Source organism: Microcebus murinus, chromosome 9, assembly GCF_040939455.1.
Source record: "Microcebus murinus isolate Inina chromosome 9, M.murinus_Inina_mat1.0, whole genome shotgun sequence".
Taxonomy (NCBI): domain Eukaryota; kingdom Metazoa; phylum Chordata; class Mammalia; order Primates; family Cheirogaleidae; genus Microcebus; species Microcebus murinus.
In genome coordinates, this window is record NC_134112.1 from 51,230,086 (window position 1) to 51,250,745 (window position 20,660).

At 36.4% G+C, this 20,660-nt stretch overlaps 1 protein-coding gene across 2 annotated transcripts in view; it reads left to right on the top strand.

Annotated features, from left to right (window-relative positions):
• ELAPOR2 (endosome-lysosome associated apoptosis and autophagy regulator family member 2) overlaps positions 1–20,660 on the top strand; it is a 148,399-nt gene that overhangs the window by 103,243 nt on the left and 24,496 nt on the right. For both annotated transcript variants that reach the window (XM_012779528.2, XM_012779529.3), the window contains 8 exons: positions 4,748–4,838; positions 5,500–5,602; positions 8,715–8,852; positions 10,342–10,605; positions 11,307–11,480; positions 13,526–13,715; positions 14,991–15,087; positions 16,149–16,250. In XM_012779528.2, the coding sequence (XP_012634982.2) occupies positions 4,748–4,838; positions 5,500–5,602; positions 8,715–8,852; positions 10,342–10,605; positions 11,307–11,480; positions 13,526–13,715; positions 14,991–15,087; positions 16,149–16,250 (1,159 nt within the window). The remainder of the gene's footprint in view (positions 1–4,747; positions 4,839–5,499; positions 5,603–8,714; positions 8,853–10,341; positions 10,606–11,306; positions 11,481–13,525; positions 13,716–14,990; positions 15,088–16,148; positions 16,251–20,660) is intronic.

Below are 20,660 nucleotides of genomic sequence, written 5' to 3' on the forward strand. Positions count from 1 at the left end.
AAAATAGGAGAAAACAAACTACATTTTTAACAGTGGGGATATGGATAAATAAAATGATAATATAACCAACATACTGTTAAGTTGTTAAAATTAAATGTAGAAAAGATTTTTAAAGTGGGTGTATTTTTGATATAATGATGATTAGAAAAATCAGAAGAGATTGCTATATTGAAAAGATCAGAAAATATATAGTAAAGCCTAATGTCTATTAAAAAAAACTATATAATAGAGAAAGACTAAAAAGAAATACACCAAAATGTGAAGAGGCTATCTTTTGAGGGTGAGAAGTTTCTGGGAAGTATGAATTACTTTTATTTTCATTTATTGTAGTTTACTATATTTAATAAATATTCCACATAGACACACATTGCTTTCAAAATCAGAATAACAGCATAAAATATTAGTTTAAAAACATATTCATTTGACCCAGTAACTCTTTTATTGGTATTCTTTTCTAGAGAAATACTGAAATACAGAAAAACTTACCAAAAATATGCTTATTATAGTGATATTTATATGAGTAAAAGGTAAAAATAATCCAAATGGTTAAAATAGATGTGTGGTCAATAGTAGGTGAGTCCTGTAGTGAGTGATTTGGTAAATTATGGAAATTAAGTATATCTACTTAAATGATAAAATGTTAATTCAGTCATTAACACATCAATGAAATATTTATAAATGAAAAGTACTTATACAATAATGTTAATTTATAAAACCATAACAAAATGTTATCTATAAGAGCTCAGCAATGTAAAAACATATATGTATCTAAAGATAGAAAAAGAAAGATAATAAAAAAAATTAGAAACATCTAAACATGTTAATGTTATTTTTTTTCCTGGGTGATGAGATTATAAGTAATTTTAAGTTTTATCTTTTAATTTTTTCTATAGCTTAAAACATTTTATAATATGATTTTTAAAAACAAAAAAAATCTTAAAATATAAGATATATAGAGAAACATGGAAAATATGGGATTCACTCTTGGTGAAAAAGGAAAATATAATATTGCATATACACTTATAAACCTGTGCATATAGACAAAGTCTAGAAGGGAATATATAAAAATTATAATAGTTATTAGGGTATTAGGTTAGAAGTAAATGTTTTTGAAAACAATATTTTTGTTGACATTATTCCATATAGTTTTTATGATTGAGAATGGATAAAAATGACAACTAGGGCATAGTAAAAGGCAGTATTTCCTGAGTTTCTACTACTTCTGGTATGCCCTACTTTCAGATCTCTGCTTTGAAAAATTCTTGAGACATGTTGTCCAATGCAGTGGCCATTTAGCCACATGTGGCCATTGAGCAATTGAAATGTGGCTAGTCTGACTGTGATGTGCTGAAAGTATGAAATGCACACTAGTGTATTCAGAGCTTTAGTATGAAAAAAGTAAAATGTTTATTAATTTTTCATATTGATTACATGTCAAAATGGTAACATTCTAGGTATTGAGTTAAATAAGATATATTTAAATCAATTTCACATTCTTTTAATTTTCAAAATGTGGCTCTTAGAACATTTAAACTCACATTCGTGGCTCACTTATTTCTCCTGGACAGGAATAATCTATATACCTTAAGGCACTTGGATGGATGCTAGCCTTCTGGTTTCATTTTGAGGCCATTCTCCTGCTTTTCTTGTCCAGTTTATTATCCTGTGTGTGTCTTTCCTCTTATAGCTCTCCTTTTTATATTGGCAATCGGGAGTTTCAAGCCTGGAGTTTCAAAGCACTGGATTCCTTTATTTTCCCTACTCAATGCCTCTCCTGCTAAGCATATTATAGGTTTTTCGTTGCTTAGGCTGCCACAACATATAGCCACAAACTGGGTGGCTTAAAACAACAGAAATGTATTCCCTTCCAGTTCTGGAGGCTAGAAGTCTGAAATCAAGTTGTTGGCATGGCCATGTTCCCTCTGAAGCCTCTGGGGAAAATCCGATCTTGCCTCTTCTACCTTCTGGTAGCCCCAGGCACTCCTTGACTTGTGGCAACATCACTCCAGTCTCTGTGTCTGTCTTCACATGGCTGTCTCTTCTCTGTGTCTTTGTGCCTTCACATGCGGCCCTCCCTGCGTGTCTGTGTCCATATTTCCATCTTCTCCAAAGGATACCAGTCATGTTGGATTAAGGCCTGTCCTAATGACCTCATCTTAATTTGATTATATCTGTGAGGTCTCTATTTCCAAATAAGGTCCCATTCACAGGTATTGGAGGTTAGGACTTCAACATATGTTTTCTGGGGGACACATTAAACCCATAATAGCAGATGTTCCGTTCAGCTCAGCCTGTGGCTGGGATCTCCCCAAAAGTGGCTGGCAGGGGAGTTCCCACAAGGGAGTGCCCCAAACTGGCCCAAGTAGGGTCCCCTGGTTGGTATTCCAAAGAAGGAAGCACTAATCCCAGGGTGATCAGTCCAAAGCATTTATTAGGGGAATTTACCCTAGACAGGCCCTGCAGTATGTCCTTGCCATGGACAGCGAGACAAGGGACATTCTACCTAGGCATGTCTGAAATGAGAGAGTTGGGTTATGGAGTTTATATGTGGATTTGAGGAGTTTGGCTCAGGGCTGGGGCTACTTTCTTTCAGAGTTTTGGACAACAACCAAAACACCTTTGTCAGTGCCTGGGTATGCTCAAGGCCCCAGTTTGGGTTCAAGCTTGGTTTGGGGGGCATACACTACTAGCCAGGTCACAGGGTGGTCAGTGCACTCTGTGTTTCTTGGTCAGGACAGAAAAAAAAGTGGGGGAACCTGGGGGCCCTGCAATGGGTGATATTCAAACATGAGAAATGTGTTTCCTCTTGCAGGGGTGTCAGTCCCTTCCAAACGTGTCTCTCTTTACCGTCCACGTGCTGCCACCTTTTCTTTGGCCTTTCTTGCCTTTCTGACCCTCCTCATGGCCTATTTGAACACTAGGAGATGTTCTTGCTGAAACATTTGTAAAGTCCTTCCTTTCTTGGCACAGAATTGCTCCATGTGGGAACATCCCTCTCCCTCTTACGCCTACCACAAGTTCACAGTCTCTCTAACCTCTTTTATTACTTATACTGCAGTCAAGGGCCTGTTGTTCCACTGAGTAAAGAAAATTTTAAGGCTATTCAGCTCTTAGAATTAGGAGTTAATACCTGCTTATCTCTCTGTTTAACTACAGGAATCTTTAGATGGTTGAGCAATTGGCATTTCTCTCCTAAGTAAGTGGGGAAAACTGGGGGGACCCTGAAATGGGCAGTATTCAAACATGAGAAATGTTTGTACATATTGCTTTTAAGATTAGCCTGATGGATGTGTATTCAACATATCACCTTTCTATAAACTGCTGATTGTAATATTTCAAAAATTGTCAAATCAGTCCAACCGTGATATTAATTCCTTTTTCAGTTTCTCTTTCTCTCTTACACCTCTTAAAGTGGCTAAGGTATTGCCATTAATTAATAACCTTGCTTGATGCTCTGTTGGGGACACTTCTCTTTTCCTCATTTTACTGTGGTCATTTCAGTTTAAGGAATGTTGATTGTTCCTGTGCAGAGGACAGACCTCATATAACCTTCCGTGCACAGCTCTATACCGTTGACAGTTGTTAGCATGTGTCTGCCTCTTGTATTCTGCTGATATAAGTGAATCCAAGCTTGTATCACTCACTGCATGACAGCCAATAAGTTGAGAGATAAGGTGTTGGGGCAAGGAAAGTGAGTTTTATTCTGGAAGCTAGCAAACCGAGAAGATGGCAGACTAATGTCCTACAGAACCATCTTAAATTAGTATGAACTTTAGGCTCCTTTTTATGTTAAGGGAATGGAGGAAAGGAGGGAGGGTCTCAAGAGGTGACTGATGACCACAGGCATCTGCAAGGGTCCAAGGAGGTCATGTGACTTCTTTGTTCTTGGTCAGTTAACTTTGGATGACAAAGGTCAGGTCACGATGTTCCTATAAATCTTTAACACAGCATTGTTACTTATGTGCATACTTTCCTTATCTCCCCAGGAGTTAATTTTGGGAAGGGGACAGTTACCTTCTTTCTTCTACAGTTGAACTACAAACGAAATTCTTCCTATAATTAGCTGGACTATATGCAGAGCTAAGCAGAAGCTTTTAACCTACAGGATATTACCATAGGATGTTAATAGCAAAATTGGGCTAGTCATGCCAAGCTTACACTTGCCGTTACACTGACTCCTCAGTGAGGGTGGACCTTGTCTTATTTTTCTATCTTAGTGTACGTTATAGTTCTTGGCACTCAATACATGCTAGTTGCATAATTAAATAAGTGAATTAATGCAGGACAAGGATTAAGTTAGGGAACAACAAGGAACAACTATAAGAAAGAACTCCAGAATCCAAATCTTCTTCATTAAGTAATATGAAGTTTCTCCTCCTCATTGGTTGCCTGAAGACTAGGATTTTCTATCTCACTATATTAGAATGGATAAAGACCATCTGTTTTAGTTAAAAGTCATGCTTCACTGAGAAAACTGTTTTAATTCTCCCATTAAATAACTTTTATGCAAAATAGGGCATTAGTTGGTTCCTCCTGAAGGATGATTTGGAACATCTTTATTGGTATGTAGAAGTCTACCTCTGCATGAAATTTGCAACTGCAAATTAAAAATAGGGAATTCTCTTAGAGTATTTCTAACTTTGAACATAAACACTAAGACTTCTTTTTATTTTACCTTATTAAAAAAGATGGTTGGAAATTCATTAATGGAATTTTTATTAATAAAAATAACTTTTATCATTTCCAGGTTGGGAGGTGGCTGGAGATCATATCCAGAGTGGGGCTGGAGGTTCTGATAATGATTACCTGATCTTAAACTTGCATATCCCAGGATTTAAGTAAGGAAAATCAATTCTGATTCTTTTCTGTAAGAATCCCACATCTGTTTCCCCATAGAAATAAATGAAGTAGGGCTGCTTATAGAATATATTAATATTAAAAAATACTTAGTAAATAACAAGCTGTCACAGGGTAATACATTATGTTTAAGACTATCCATAGAATCAGTGATTGAGAAACTAGAGATATTAGTTGTATATTACTTAGATAGAGCCGAATGTTTTAACAATAGTGTATCCAAATGTTATTATAACCATGATTCTTGGATACTTAATAAAGAGATCTTAGTCCAAGTTATTTGTAGGAATATTCTTTGTCTTATTTATTTTTTTTCTCAGTTCTCTCTGTAAAGTAGAATGTTACAAATTTCCTAATCTTGTTATGAAAATTTCCAGTAGGAGTCTCTTTTTTTTTAAAAGGATGGATTGGTAGCATTAACAGCAGGAGATTCAAGCTTATTACCTTGGTTGTGTAGATGCCATATTAGAACAGAGGGTGTGGACATGCAAGATTGAGTGAGGGAGAAGTTGTGGATGGGGGCAGCAGTAGATCAGAAGAGAAGAGCATGGATTTTAGATGAATAAAGAAAAATGGCTTAATTTTATTCTAAATTGTATTTGGAACATACCATAAATATTGCTATTTTAATCTGTCAAATAGACCACCTACATCTATGACTGGAGCCATGGGTTCTGAACTAGGAAGAATAACCTTTGTCTTTGAGACCCTGTGTTCAGCAGACTGTGTTCTGTACTTCATGGTGGTAAGTGGATAAGCAGCTTTTGGAGGCAGATTTCTCAGCCTCTCATTCTTTTTCAAGTGAGAATTTATTTGTGCAAATTGGGGTAAGAATCCCATTTTTCTTGCCATTCATAGGGCCTTCCAAAACCATTAAAAATATCTAAATTAGTCACGAAGAATTGTGGAATAAAGTCCACGAAGAAAGTATTGTTTCCTCATGGGGAAGACCCAGTGGGGTGGGGGGCAGTGACTGATAGAGGCCAGGGAACATTAATCTGTTAAAAAATTCCTTCATAAAAATATATCGCTAGCAGAATGGTAATTCTCCCCTAATAACTATTCAGCCACTCAGACCAACAGTAGGGAAAAAAGTGTGTCAATAAGTCAGGGAAGAAAATAAAACAATGGAGATGTAGAGCATTAGAAGGAAAGAGAACTCTTCCTTGTTAAATCTAATACATTTAGACAAAGTACTTTGCTATGCACGTGTTATCATTGCCTGTTTCTTTTCTAGATGTCATACAAAACTCTTGAGAAAAGTAACACCACCAAATTTACTATCACCTCATGTGGGTTTTAGAAGGTTGTTGGCTAAGATTTTAAAATTACAATTAAATCATGACATTATAGACCTGCTTTGCTTTTGTTTGTGTTTTTTCCCAATGACCCTGTAGTAGCTAGTTAACATTCCATTTAAGAGTTTTCTCTATGGTATGCAAGATGTGTGGAGATTTAGACATTTATTTATGATTATAAATAGCTTTGCTGAAGGCAAACTATTTGGTTCTGAAAAAATAATGACTTCATAGCAGTAGAAGATCATGAATAATCTTTAACATATCCGTCTACACCACGAATAACCTACAAATATTCAGTTTTCCCAACTCTGCCTCCTTATTTTTTTAATCTGTTCTTCTTCATACTCAGGGCCATTGATGAAATTCCAATTTTAATGCCTATTATCTCTCAACTAGACTATTCACTAGTCTCCTATCCATTCTTCTCATCTCCACTCTCTCATCTGTCCTGCTATCAAAATTATCTTTAAACATAAAAACAACAGTAAAGCCATCAACAGCTAACCCATCCCCTTCTCCTTGATGTTTTTTATTGTGTATAGCAGGAATTCTTAAAGTGTGGGCCCTGGACTAGCAGCATCAACATCCCCTGGGAACTGTCAGAAATGCAAATTTCCTGGTCCCATCTTAGTCTTACTGAATGAAAGAGAAACCCCAGGGAAATAGCAATATCTATTTTAGCAAGCCTTGAGGGTGATCCTGGTACACGCTAAAGTCTGAGAACCAACTGCCTAGGAATATACGTCACTTCCCTTAGCGTGGCATCTCTGTGGCTCTTTATCTTTTTTTTCCCCCAAACTCAGTTATCAAAGCTTGTACTACCACTCACCTCTCTTTAGTCACCCTGAATTTCTTAGTGTTAGTGGAACACTCTGTATGTTTTCATTCTCTGTGTGAGGACACTCTAAGCTAGAATGACATCCTTCCTTTTGCTCTTTTGACTGGTGAACTCTCAAGATACTTCAAGGGCAGCTGAAATTTAACCTCTCTGGGAAGCTCTCTCTGCTCTCATTCCTTTAAGTAAAGTTAACCACTCTCTCCAGTGTGTTCCTAAAATGCTTTGAAAAATCCCTATTTCAATTATGTGAATTTACTTATGTTTTTGTCTCTCTCACTTGCCCAGGCACTCCTGATGGTAATGACCATATTTATTTTGATAAAACAATCCCAGATTGTTTTGCTTTTAGAAAAATTGGCTAATTTTCTTTCCTTTTTGAGTGAGTTGATCTCACAGGATTTTTGGAGATGTCAAATTAACACGTAAAATATCATGTAGTACTTTACAAATGTAAGATGGTATTATTTGTAGTAATGCATCAGATTCCATTTATTATGACCCCAAAAGATGATGTTTAATGAAGCACTGTCTGTATATCATGAGCTCCATTTTGGAAATGGCATGTATGATGATTTGGTGGTTTGATAACGTGAGGATTTCTGTAATGAATGACCAGCATTTTCTCTTATTCCTATCTGTGGTGTGAACTCAAGACGTGACTCTGTAGCATATTTGATTACTTTATAATATATTTTATTCCTATGGTTATTACCTCAGGAAGAGAAAGAAAGAGACATGTCTTGAACTCATGCCACCCTATTGCCAACATTCTAAATAACCAATGGAAGCCCATCCAAGTTCCTAAGTGAAGGGTTTCTGCAGGGGAGACTTGGAAAAACTGAAGATTTGTGGGTTATTTGTGGTGTAGATGGGTGTGTTAAAGGTTATTCATGATCTTCTACTGCTATGAGATCGATATTTTTTTAGAATCAAATAGTCTGCCTTCATTGAAGCTATTTGTAATCATAAGTAAATGTATAAATTTCCACACATCTTGTATATCATTTCAGATAAATTAGATGTGCATTACATTATTTGGTTGACTTATAATATTTGCTTTCTAGCCATGTTAATGGCAGCATATCAGTTGAAACACCAACACTTTGTATGATTACTCTAAATCTTGAATTTAGCTAAGGAAATCAGAAATAAATATTATATTAATAAAATCCTTTTGCAATTCAAATATAAGCAAGAGAGTATTTTATGTATTTCATAAGCATAAGTAATATTCTGGTCAACCTGTGCTTGAGGAAGCCTGGAACTTGCAAGTATAATTCTGGGGGATGTAGGCATTCCTCTGTTGTAAGAGCTGTCTATCAGAATCTCTCAAAGACAAAGATAAAAATGGAAAGTCTTTCTGTTTTATGAGGATACTAGAAGTTTGTTGCAAGAAGCTTGCAGAATTACATTTCCTCTTCTATTTCCCAAGCTAGAATCACACACATGATACAATAACAACAAGCAAAAAGCAACCATTAAACATGCTATGATTTGAGACCTCTTTCAAGTTATATAAACAATATGGTTCAGATGTTGTAATTACTGAGTGAGTGAGGTGCTTGTGCAGACGTGAAGGAAAGTTTTGAGAATTCAAGGGTTATGTGCTCTGCCAGTAGTCACAAACTCTACATGCAAACACATTTGTAATATATACACATGTATATTAATATCGAGTTTGTGCTTTATTTGTATATATATTTTTTCCACTGTTTTAGGATATTAATAGAAAAAGTACCAATGTGGTGGAATCATGGGGTGGAACCAAGGAAAAACAAGCTTACACCCACATCATCTTCAAGAATGCAACATTTACATTCACATGGGCATTCCAGAGAACTAATCAGGGTCAAGATGTAAGTTCCAAGCATTTTCTTTTTAAGCACTATGAGTATGCCCCCTTGTGGAGATGAATACAAAGTGATCAGTCAAATCTGGAGGAAAAGACAGCTTTTCATTGGTATAATGTCAGTCATCTGGTTATGGGGTGGATTGGTATAAAAATGGTAAACTTTTTTATTTTTTTGAGAGTAAGAATGTATGAAATGGCATAAAATGTATTTTTGAATTGTTCTGCACCCTAAATGAATAGAGTTGCTTAAAGCTTAAGAGAAAGAAAATCTGATTTTGTAGTTATTTAAAAATAACTTGTTTTTAATGCTCTCTGAGGCTTTGTGAAGGCTGGTGACTTTCTTCATCTGGATGGTCTGACATTTATCTAGGAGCCATTAACTGGTGTTGTTTTATTTTTTCCATTACAGTAATGTTTCCTTTTACAGCCTAGAGAATGTGAATTATTTCCTTTCTTTTACTTTCCCTGCTAGAATAGACTTAATCCTCCCCTAAGTATGCATTGTACAGTATGTTTTGGTAGTAGCAGGACTGTTATTTTTGTGGATCTCCATAGACATGACTTCCCAAGGTGAGAACAAGGTAAACCACCTGTGCAGAAATGGCCCGAATGCTATGGTGGCAGATGGAGAGCATACTATCTTTCTCCTTCAGGCTTTCAGTGGGGAAGCTATTCCTCAGATTTTACCTGACTCCGCTTTTTCCTTATGAGTGCTCAGTTTACCATCGTGTGGGTTATGAACATGCCAGGGGATCCTACCTTTTCCTTGGCTTCAGCTTATCTTTGCCCCAGACAGAAAAGCATTAAGTAGTTGGGGTACCACTGCTCTGTACTGATGGAGTGATGCCCACCGCTTGATGAAAACCAGACCTTAAATAGATCCAGGGTCACGAGAAGTAAAAATATAGTAAGACCTAGGTTTTTGCTTTCCATTCAATATCCTCTCAGTACAAACCAGAGTATATAGATCAGGGAGAGGACTAGAGAGGGGAGAGAAGGCTCAAAGAAGTGGTATGATCACATTGATATTACACAGTTAGTGTTTGGGTGACAACCAGAGGTGCTGGTCTTCCAAGATTGTTTAATCCCTATGCCAGAGCTTTTCCACCCTGCCACACTGTCCACATCCTACTGTATCTTTTGATTAGCCTTATATCTGAATGATGGGAGAGAAAGTTGCTCCTCTCTTAAACTATACCAGTTCTTCCAGACATGATGCCTATAAGTACACCCGAGTTTGTAACAATCATGACATATCTCATGGTAATTGTGGTAAAACTCCTGGAACTCCATTTCTGTGGAAATTAGCTTATAGTGTCAAGTTTTAAGATATTTTTTTAGAGAAACAAAATAGGAGTGATATTAATCTATTATCAATTACAAACTACTAGGCTGGAACACTCTTGTTATTTTGATGATATCAACCTAAGTCATAATGTGGTTGTGCAACTAAGCTCCAAGGCAGAAGTCATTACTTTCTGCTCTTTTTTTAGAATAGACGGTTCATCAATGACATGGTGAAGATCTATTCTATCACAGCCACTAATGCAGTTGATGGGGTGGCATCCTCCTGCCGTGCCTGTGCCCTCGGTTCTGAACAGTCGGGCTCATCGTGTGTCCCCTGCCCCCCAGGCCACTACATTGAGAAAGAGACCAACCAGTGCAAGGAATGTCCACTGGACACCTACCTGTCCATACATCAGGTCTATGGCAAAGAGGCTTGTATTCCATGCGGGCCTGGGAGTAAAAGCACTCAGGTAAGTGGGTCTGCATTTCATTTATCTGCAGGAAAGCACATTTTAATATAGAAATTCAAGGGCTCGCCTTAGTGACTCTCCAGGAGCTATGAAGTTTCTATTTATTCTGAAATAAGACTTTTTGATTCCCCTTTCTCTTTTCTTTCCTCTTATATTTATTGAGCACTTAATGTGGGTCATGAAAGTGCTAGTTACTTGGGACATGAGATATTAGGAAAAGCACGCAAAGAAGAATGCTTTCCAAAAATATTAAAACTGATTTATTGTGTATTGTTAAGGCACAGCAAGTAAACTCCCTCTCTAGGCTGCTATGGTAGTCATCTGGGAAGCAGCTAGTATATCTTGTAACATTTTAATGGCAAAGGTTGATACTGTTTTATGGGTGAAGGATAGAGCAATTTTATTGTCTGTTGAAACTGACATAACAGGAAATTTTTCCTATGTCTTAAGATACCTTTCTACAAGAAACTAATATGGGGATAACTTTTCTCTGACTTTACAAAACATCCCGAATTTTCTGAATTTTGCCTAGAAAAATCCAAGGTATAGATATTTTCTATATTAGTATGGTAAAACATATTATTACTAAGATCAAATTACTGAAATAGGTTTTATTCGTAGAACTTTATTTTTGAAAGACGTTTGTAGTAGCAGCTGATACATTCTTTTCTACTATGTTGTTTCTTTATCTTTAATCAAAGGACCACTCGGTTTGCTATAGTGACTGCTTTTTCTACCATGAAAAAGAAAATCAGAGTTTGCACTATGACTTTAGCAACCTCAGCAGTGTGGGCTCGTTCATGAATGGTCCCAGCTTCACCTCCAAAGGAACAAAATACTTCCATTTCTTCAATATCAGTTTATGTGGGCATGAGGTGAGTTCTGGCTGTCAAGGTGAGGTGGAGCATATTTCATCTGGAGTGAGTCAATAGTTTCTGTGTTGATGGACCAACAAATTCTCTATGGAAGCTTAACAAACAAGTATCAGAAACAGAGCTTTGACTGCCAAATCCTCTGTTGCTTCCTAGTATATTGACAGCTTTCCCCACTAGGAGCGACCCTGTCTGGCTCTCAGTGCCTCAAAGCACTGCGCAGTCAGTTGAATCCCAAAGCTTGGAGCTATGGTGTAAGTGCTTTGAGGATCTTTCATTTTTGTAAAAGTGGGTCAGGCTTGTCAATCTCACCTGTTATTCAGGGAGGAAGTTATCAGTTGAGAAAGTTTACTGTTGCTTATATTGTCAATTTTGTGTTTTAAAAAGAAAAAGACTTCCAAAAGGAAGTTTGTCTGAAATAAAAAGGACATATGCAAGGCAGGGACAAATGTCAGTTGATAAGGTAGACTTAAATAATAAATAATAGGATTTTATTTTCTGTGGGAACCTTAATTGATACTGGCAATGGGGAGAGTTACAGGACTATATGTCCAATTTTCTTATGAACATACGAAGTTGGGTTTGGGAAGAATGTACAGGTATATACCATTAGCAAAGGTAAAAACATAATAAGGCATTTCCTCCATATCTCTTTCCATGTTAATGCCTATATCTCTCGTTATCTTCATTATGAGATACTATGGTAAACTTCGTGCAAAGGAAATAAAAAGAAATCTGGTGACCACAGAGGTTTTCAAACAAAAAAATCCATAAATTTTTCATGGTATGACATTATTCCTGACATTTATCTGATTTTCCATGGGGTGAGCCAACACACTCCTAGATTGGTTAGTCACTCAGTTCACTCAATAAATAAATGTATATTAAATGTCTGTTATATGCCAGACACTGTGTGAAGCAGTGAATAAGATTAACTCAATTATCTATCACACTTCTCAATTTTATTTCTATATTTCTACTCCCTTTTCTTCCATCTTCTCTCCTCTTTTCTCCTATCTTCTTTCTTTCTTTCCTTTTTTTTTTCATTTCTGTTATTTCCTTTTTTCCCTCCCAGTAATTTCTCTCTGCTCTTTGCCATTATTTCTTATTGGCTTCAACAATTTCATTTAAACTTAGTAAAAATATATTGCACCTGTATTGTGGTGAGAAGGCCTATGGGGGAAGAAAAATCAAGAGGTTAGGATTGCTAGCTGTATTAAGAAAATCTTTATACTTTTCTTTATGCCCATCTGTGTACACTTTACATCTAAGACCAATAAAATAGCTTTCCTATTTTCTTTTTACATTTCTTTGTAGAAATTATGGAACAAGTTATAGTTCTTTGCAGTTGGACTGTAGTATATTTAAACATACTATATTTAAACAGTCTTCCAATTTTTATAAATTATACTTTCCAGCTAACCTCTAAATGATTAAAAAAGTAAACTCCTGTATTCCCTTTAACTTATTTTATAGTTGAACAGATACACATCATTGAATCTAAGAGCAAACAAATAAAGATGCTTGTGGTGACCAACTGTTTAGAATTCAGGTGTTGTCCTAGGATTTTGCTGCAATATGGCTTTTATGTTTTCTTCTTTAGCCTTCATGTTACCTTTCTGCCACACATAGGCCCATAAAGAAGAAAGTAGACCAAGTCTTTTTCTTTGACATTAAAATTTTCATCAGCAGTTTGCTGGTCTTTGCATGCATTGTTATCTTATGAATTGAACATTTCATAGATGACTTTTATTTTCTTAAGTTAGATGGCTTTCATCCAACACAAATGATGCTTATAGTGGGAGGAACAGTGCAGCCTCAAATTAGTGTATTTGCTATAAGTACAGTGACTCTCAATACTGGCTGAACATTGGAATTGCCTTGAGACCTTTTAAGAAATGCTAGTGCCTAGGCCTCCCACCAGATCAATGAAATCAGAATCTCTGGTGGAAAAACAGCCACTGCTCTGCTGGAGTCACTAGCTAGCTGAGATTCAGTTTAGAGACTGACATTCAATAAAACTCTTCTTTATGACTTTGTTTTCCTAGGGGAAGAAGATGGCTCTCTGCACCAACAATATAACAGACTTTACAGTAAAGGAAATAGTGGCAGGGTCGGATGATTACACAAACTTGGTAGGAGCATTTGTGTGCCAGTCAACTATTATTCCTTCTGAAAGTAAGGGTTTCCGAGCAGCCTTATCATCACAATCCATCATACTGGCAGATACATTTTTAGGTAAGCCTCATTTGGTTCATACATGCATGCATACATTTATTCTAAAATTATGGTGCTGATAACTTGCCATGGCAGTGCTGTTTACCATAGATGATTAAGGGCCATAGGTAATTCTAAATCATCATTTTGTAAAATGATTTTTAAAAATCCTTACCAGTGGGATCTATTGATCAATCTCAGTGTGTACAAGATGCTTCCAAATTTATGTATTAACTCACATGTGGTATGACATTTTCTGAGAATCTGTGCCTTTCATCAAATTCTCTAGGAGTTGAAAGGGCAGAATAATTTTAAAAACCAAAGCTAAAAGCAAAATAAGAACTCATAATCTAAACCTTAGTCATAATATATGCCACCAATTTTTATCATCTTTTCTCATGCCAAAGGATAGCTGGTGTCAAGTAGCAAAGGTGAAGGTGCCGAGTTTATTCCCCATGTGCCCTTTCTGTCTCTGTGATCCTAGCAGGTATAGGAAAGTTTTAAGAAGAATGCAGGTCTCTATTTAGTGATTCTTAGGGATCAAATTCATTATAACCTCTGGGGTAGGGTTTAGGAATCTGTAGTTTTAATAAACTTCATAGGTAATTCTGATGTGCAGCTATATTTGAGAACCCTATAGACTTCATAGCAAATTAGCTTTAAGTTTCAGCACCAAGGCCAGCTACTGGGCTTACGCTCAGCATAACTCTGTTCAAGAAGCAAAGGTTGCTGTTATTGCTTGTGTTTTGGCTCTGCCATCATTTTGCCTTACAAGAGATAGGGGGAAAAGCCTTACTTTTCTGCTTATTGGATTAAGGAAAAATTTGGGGTTATTTTCTGGAAATTATTACGGCACAAAAATTTTTGCTTTGTCATATATGTCTATATTGAATGTGAGCAAAAAGCTAAATTAACAAAAGTAGCACAGCTCATTTGACAAAATTCACCAGAGGATGAAAATTTTAATAGTAGGTTTGTGAGATTTTGAAAGCGGAAGGAACTTTATAGAATATCTAAATTACTGTGTATATTTTACAGATTTGGGAAATAAGATCCAGAGAGGAGAAATGAATGACTTAAGCAAAATTACAAAGCTAGAGGGTAGAATCTTTTCTGTCTTATTCTGGAGACTTTAGAAAGTTTCTTGTTTTTATCATGAATGTACTAATTTAGTACAGTATTTCTGGTAAAATGATAGTCATCAAAATAAAGCTATTTTCGATTGAGACAAATAGAGACTAAATAAACCTAATTTTCCCATATTGCTTAATAGTTTCTTTTCCGAATGCTTTCTAGGAGTAACAGTTGAAAGCACATTGCAAAATATTAATATAAAAGAAGATATGTTTCCAGTTCCATCAAGCCAAATACCAGATGTGCATTTCTTTTATAAGTAAGTGAAAATGCTACTTCCCATGACTATTTTTTTTTTTTTTTTTTTTTTGAGACAGAGTCTCGCTTTGTTGCCCAGGCTAGAGTGAGTGCCGTGGCATCAGCCTAGCTCACAGCAACCTCAAACTCCTGGGCTGGAGCGATCCTTCTGCCTCAGCCTCCCGAGTAGCTGGGACTACAGGCATGCACCACCATGCCCGGCTAATTTTTTATATATATATCAGTTGGCCAATTAATTTCTTTCTACTTATAGTAGAGACGGGGTCTCGCTCTTGCTCAGGCTGGTTTTGAACTCCTGACCTTGAGCAATCCGCCCGCCTCGGCCTCCCAAGAGCTAGGATTACAGGCGTGAGCCACAGCGCCCGGCCTATTTTTTTTATAAAAAGAAGCTTATGTATATATGCACGCACACACACACACACACACACACACATATATAAAATATATGCAACTCATATGCTCATATACTTATAATTATGTGTATATGATCATATACTGCATTGTGAGTTACTATGGTGGGAAAGATAGAGTATGTCACCTTGGGATTCCTTGTATGTAGGTTGTACTTAATAGTCAATAACTGGTTCTTAAATGAGAGACTTAATAAAAAGTAGGAAACATGGAATATTTTGAAAGCCTTATATAGTTGCTCTCATATATATATGTATAGTTATACTCTTTTAAATTAGGAAATAAAGAGATTCTACTTCATTGTCTAGGCAGTAATTATTTATAATTCACACCTCAAAGCATCAGCCTAGGTAGATGTGGCCCCTGTTCCTTTAAAATTTTTTATGATTATAATTGTGATTCAAATTATAATAGCTTTACTAAACACCTTGATGATAGATTATGACTTTACTTGGGAACATAGTCAACTTTTCATAGGCAGTGAGAGTAAATGAGCTGAGTTTGTATTAAAATTCTAAATTAGTGAACTTTAATACATTTTTCTTTTTTATTTGTTCATAGAGCATGATGAGAATAATTATTCACGTGATGTTTTTGTCTTTATAATCTGCATTATATCTGTTTTTTAAAATATTATTTGCCTCACAATAGGTCTTCCACAACTACAACATCTTGTATTAATGGCCGGTCAACTGCTGTGAAAATGAGGTGTGATCCTGCCAAGCCTGGAGCGGGAGTGATTTCAGTCCCCAGGTATTCTTATTTCCCTATGATTATGCCACATTTGTATTTGTCACGAGGAAACAAAACTCTTCACTGTCTTGCTGTTTTAAAACATATTCTCTATGGGTGTAATGCAGTCAGAGAACAAAAGAATCTGTAGGTTTTTGTTGTGGGAATGTGCTGAGCACCTATTAAGTGGGATAGGTCCTTGTCCAAACTCAATACTTCCCAGCCTTTTAAAAGACGTATTCTTGTCCTGTTTGCTTTGAGTGTCTAATTCTCTTGAAGGTTATTTAAGCAATATGCAATTAATTACATTGTTGTATACTTCTGTTTATCTTATTGTTTAGCCTCAACTTATTTGAAAACTGGATTAGAAACTTTCCTAGATTATATTAAGTAGTACTGGATCAGCAGTTAACTAGCAGAGTGATCTAGATTAAGTAATCTAACTTTGGAATCATGGTTCCTTTCTCTGGAAGGGAATGGGGGCCAGGGTAGATAATTTATATAATCTATTTCCAACTTTTCAGTTTTTTAAATTAATGGTGGCATAATTGCCAGGTAAGTCTGAATTGTAGAATACATAATGCAGTTCATTTAATATAGATTGGCATTGGGACAATATAGCTCTCTGCGGTCAATATCTGATTAATATAGTTCATATGTATTTGGAACACTAGGAAAGAATAAGCAATTTCATGGACACAGAAGAATTGTCAACTTAAATATAGACTGCTTTGATGGCATGAGTGGCACATGAATGTCTCCTGATTTTTATTTTTCACAGTTATTCATCGTTCAGTATGTAGGTTATTTAGTTCTAATCTTTTTAGGGTTAAGATACCTTTGGACCATAGTTTGATTTGCAGATTTTTCTTCATCAAACTAGCAAAAGTATGCATTTTAAAAAGACAACGATGGACTTAATTTTGTTTTTGATAATTTCACAGTAACCTCTGAGAAATTTTAAGCTATCCTGCTTATGTCACATCAGCATTGGAAGTCAGTGTTCTAAACATTGCTTCAACTACTTGTGTGTCCTAAAAATAATTACAGTGGTTAACACAGTATTTTGGGCTTACTTTTGGGTGTAAAGACATACTGGCTTTCACTTCTCACCAACTGCATTTCTCAGCTTCTTGCAGATCTATAACTTAGTTATTCTTTTCACCTACTGAAGGTGAGAGGAGAGTCTGAGGACAGGAGTACATAATACAAGATAGGAGACACCAGAGAAAGCAGAGGTGGCCTGATGCTCAAGGGCCTTATGTGGTCAAGGACGCCTCTGCCAGTCTCCAGGCTAGAGCCAAGGCAGCAAACCACACTCTATGAAAAGGTGTCTCAGAGCTTCCAGCAATAAAGGCATGAGTCTTTCATTATTCTCTGATATTCTACCATATAGCTTTTAGTTGAGGTGCTTCCTTTGTTTTATAAAACTTTGGAGATCCTTTTGTTTTGGACCTAGCAACTAAACTCTCTGGTCTAATTTCTAGGCATCTGCTTGAATAACTTCTAAAGCCTCCTCCAGGTCTATGACTCAAGGAGATGATATTACTAAAGATTAGGTTTGTCCTTTAGAAGATATATACCTCCAACTCTCCCAATGCATATTCTGATGTTTTAATATAATAAAGAAGATGATCTCCTGGGGTTAAATGATGCCACCTAGAAACTGAAATTTTCCTTGTGAGGAGAGGAAAAGTGAAGTTTCTCTTCTGACCTTCAGCAATCTGCTACTTACGAACTTAATTATCTTTGCCAGGGTTTCTCAGTGGAATACCTTACGGTGTCATTTATTTTAAAAATTAATTTCTCGGCCTTCCCTAAAACCTATGTCTGGATTTTGAGCACAGGAATGTCTTTAAAATTTGAGAACCATTTGTCTTAACCCACATTTTGAAAATTTGACTTGTTTTTTTCTGAGACAGATTCTCAAACTTTGTTCTGAATTCTAGCTTTCTGAAAAGCTAATTTAAAATGTCACAGTCTACAGGGTGGAATCCTTTACTCATATTCTGATAAATTTACTTATAATTATGATGTGCACTGAAGTGTGTGGACCACACACTTCAGTATGAGCTACTTGACCCCACAGCCTAACCTTTCTTTCTTCAATCAATTTCCCATCAAGGCACAAGGGGGAGCTCTGGGATCAGAACATGAGAAACAGCCGCTTGTTCTGAAATAATTAGAGTATTTTTTAGCTGTAGGGCTGAATGAAGATTTCCTACTAACAGGAAAAAAATGTTCACAGAGCCAGGTTTCTTGGGCTACTTTTGAAGAGGACCTTTTATTTTCTTTTATTTTTTGAACTTTAAGATCTTCAAGGGGCAGAGAGGGAGATACTAGAACCCTTGCCTTGAGAAGTCTCATGTGCTGACCGAGAAGTGTCAGAGTGCAGAAGGGATGCCACCCACAGGAATTCTCATTTCTCAGCCAAGAACCTTGGCAAACTGGGCAAAGGCAACTTTAACAGTCCTAACGTTAGTTGGGGCTCTATAAGAGCCTGATACCCCAGCCCTGGGAAAATTAGAATGTCTTTTTTCCCCCTTCTTTTTAATTTATATACATTTATGGGGTACAAGTGCAATTTTGTTACATGCATACATCATGTAGTGGTCAAGTCAGGGATTTTAAGGTATCCCTTACCCAAATAATGGACATTGTGCCCATTGTAAGTAATTTCTCATCATCCACCTCCTCCTGCCCCCTCACCCATCTGAGTCTCCATTGTCTATCATTCAACTCTCTACATCCCTATGGAGACATTTTTTAGCACCCACATATGAGTGAGAACATGCAATATTTCTCTTTCTGTGCCTGGCTTGTTTCACTTAGGATAATGATTTCCTGTTCCATACATGTTTCTGCAAAGACATTATTTCATTCTTTTTTATGGCTGAATAGTATTCTCCATTGTGTGTATACACCACATTTTCTTTATTCTGTCATCCATTGATAGACACTTAGATTGATTCTATATCTTTGCTATCATATTGTGAATAGTGCTGTGATGAACATATGAGTGCAGGTATTTTTTTGATATATTGATTTCTTTTCCTTGGGGTAGATGTCCGTAGTGGGTTTGCTGGATCTAATGGTAGTTCTATTTTTAGTATTTTGGGGAATCTCCATACTGTTTTCCATACAGTTTATACTAATTTACATTCCCACCAGAAAAATGAGAATGTCTAAATAGAAATTGAATAGAGCAGGAAAAAGAGGGAAATATGTGTTCTTTGTGTATTGCCTGAGAAATTAGAGGGATAAGCAGATTATCTGGCTGCCTACTCATCTGCAATTGGACATTCCAGCCTGTCTATTTGGTCTGGCAAATGTAATTGGCTTCTAATTCCATAAAGTGTCTGGAGGGTGTGAGACATTATAGATAAAAACAGCACAGTGTTTGTGGCAGATGGAATCTAAGAGCTGGAGTGGACCTTTGAGATTTTCTAGTGCAGTTTGCACCTTGGGCAGAGAATAAACTGCTAACACAATAGACTGCTGATATCCCTAAATAGATGCCCATTTAGCTGCTGCCTAAAAGGCTTCCCAAACCTTTAATTATAATCTTAGGTGGATAGAGGAACTAAAGGCTTTTCTTTCATTAGGAAGAATTTAGACCTAAGCATGTGCCCAAAGGGCTCTTTCAAAAACATGAGAAATTTCTGTTAGTTTATAGAATATAAAAAGACCTTATTAGAAAGCAGGCAAATGGAACAATTTTTACTCTGATAATAGAGATGCCCTAGCATCTATGAGATCTTTGCATCAAACCCATTTACTTTACAGAGTAGGAAACACTGACGCCCCAGGTTGTATAACTATAGAAAGGCACAATCAAGATGGAATAGTTTCCTGACTCTATCTATTGTTCTTTTCATGCCATCATTCTTTCATCTTGACATTTTTTCTCTCTGATTCCTCATGGGCAGAGATTTTCAAAGAATCCCACTAAAAGCAAATATCGCATTTATCCTAGAGGAGAACTCAACTGATCTGCAAGTTATTGGTGCCTTATTTTAAATGAATCATCTTTCCCCAAACAGGGTCTTTATTAATGTTATGAGTTATAGGAAAATCATGATCTCTCTTTCTCTTTCTTTCTCTCTCTCTCTCAACTTATGACTATATTTAACTGCTTGGGGAGTTTATAAATAAGTCTAAAATTGTTTTGCCAAAGCCACCTTCAAAATCCAAATTCATCTTCATTATGAGTGTAGCCTCTGGGAATATTGTATCTCACAATAGGAATGCTTCACAGTTCTATTCTGATAATATTCAGTGGTCAAACACTCCAGGGGTTTATTCCAGAGACTCCAATCTATGGATACTAATGTCGTATTTTCTTTGGTCTTTTGGGAAGGACTGTTAAAGCCAAAGTCTATCTGTTTTTAAGTTCTTCAGAGCTACAGAATGATGACTGGCTAAATGAGT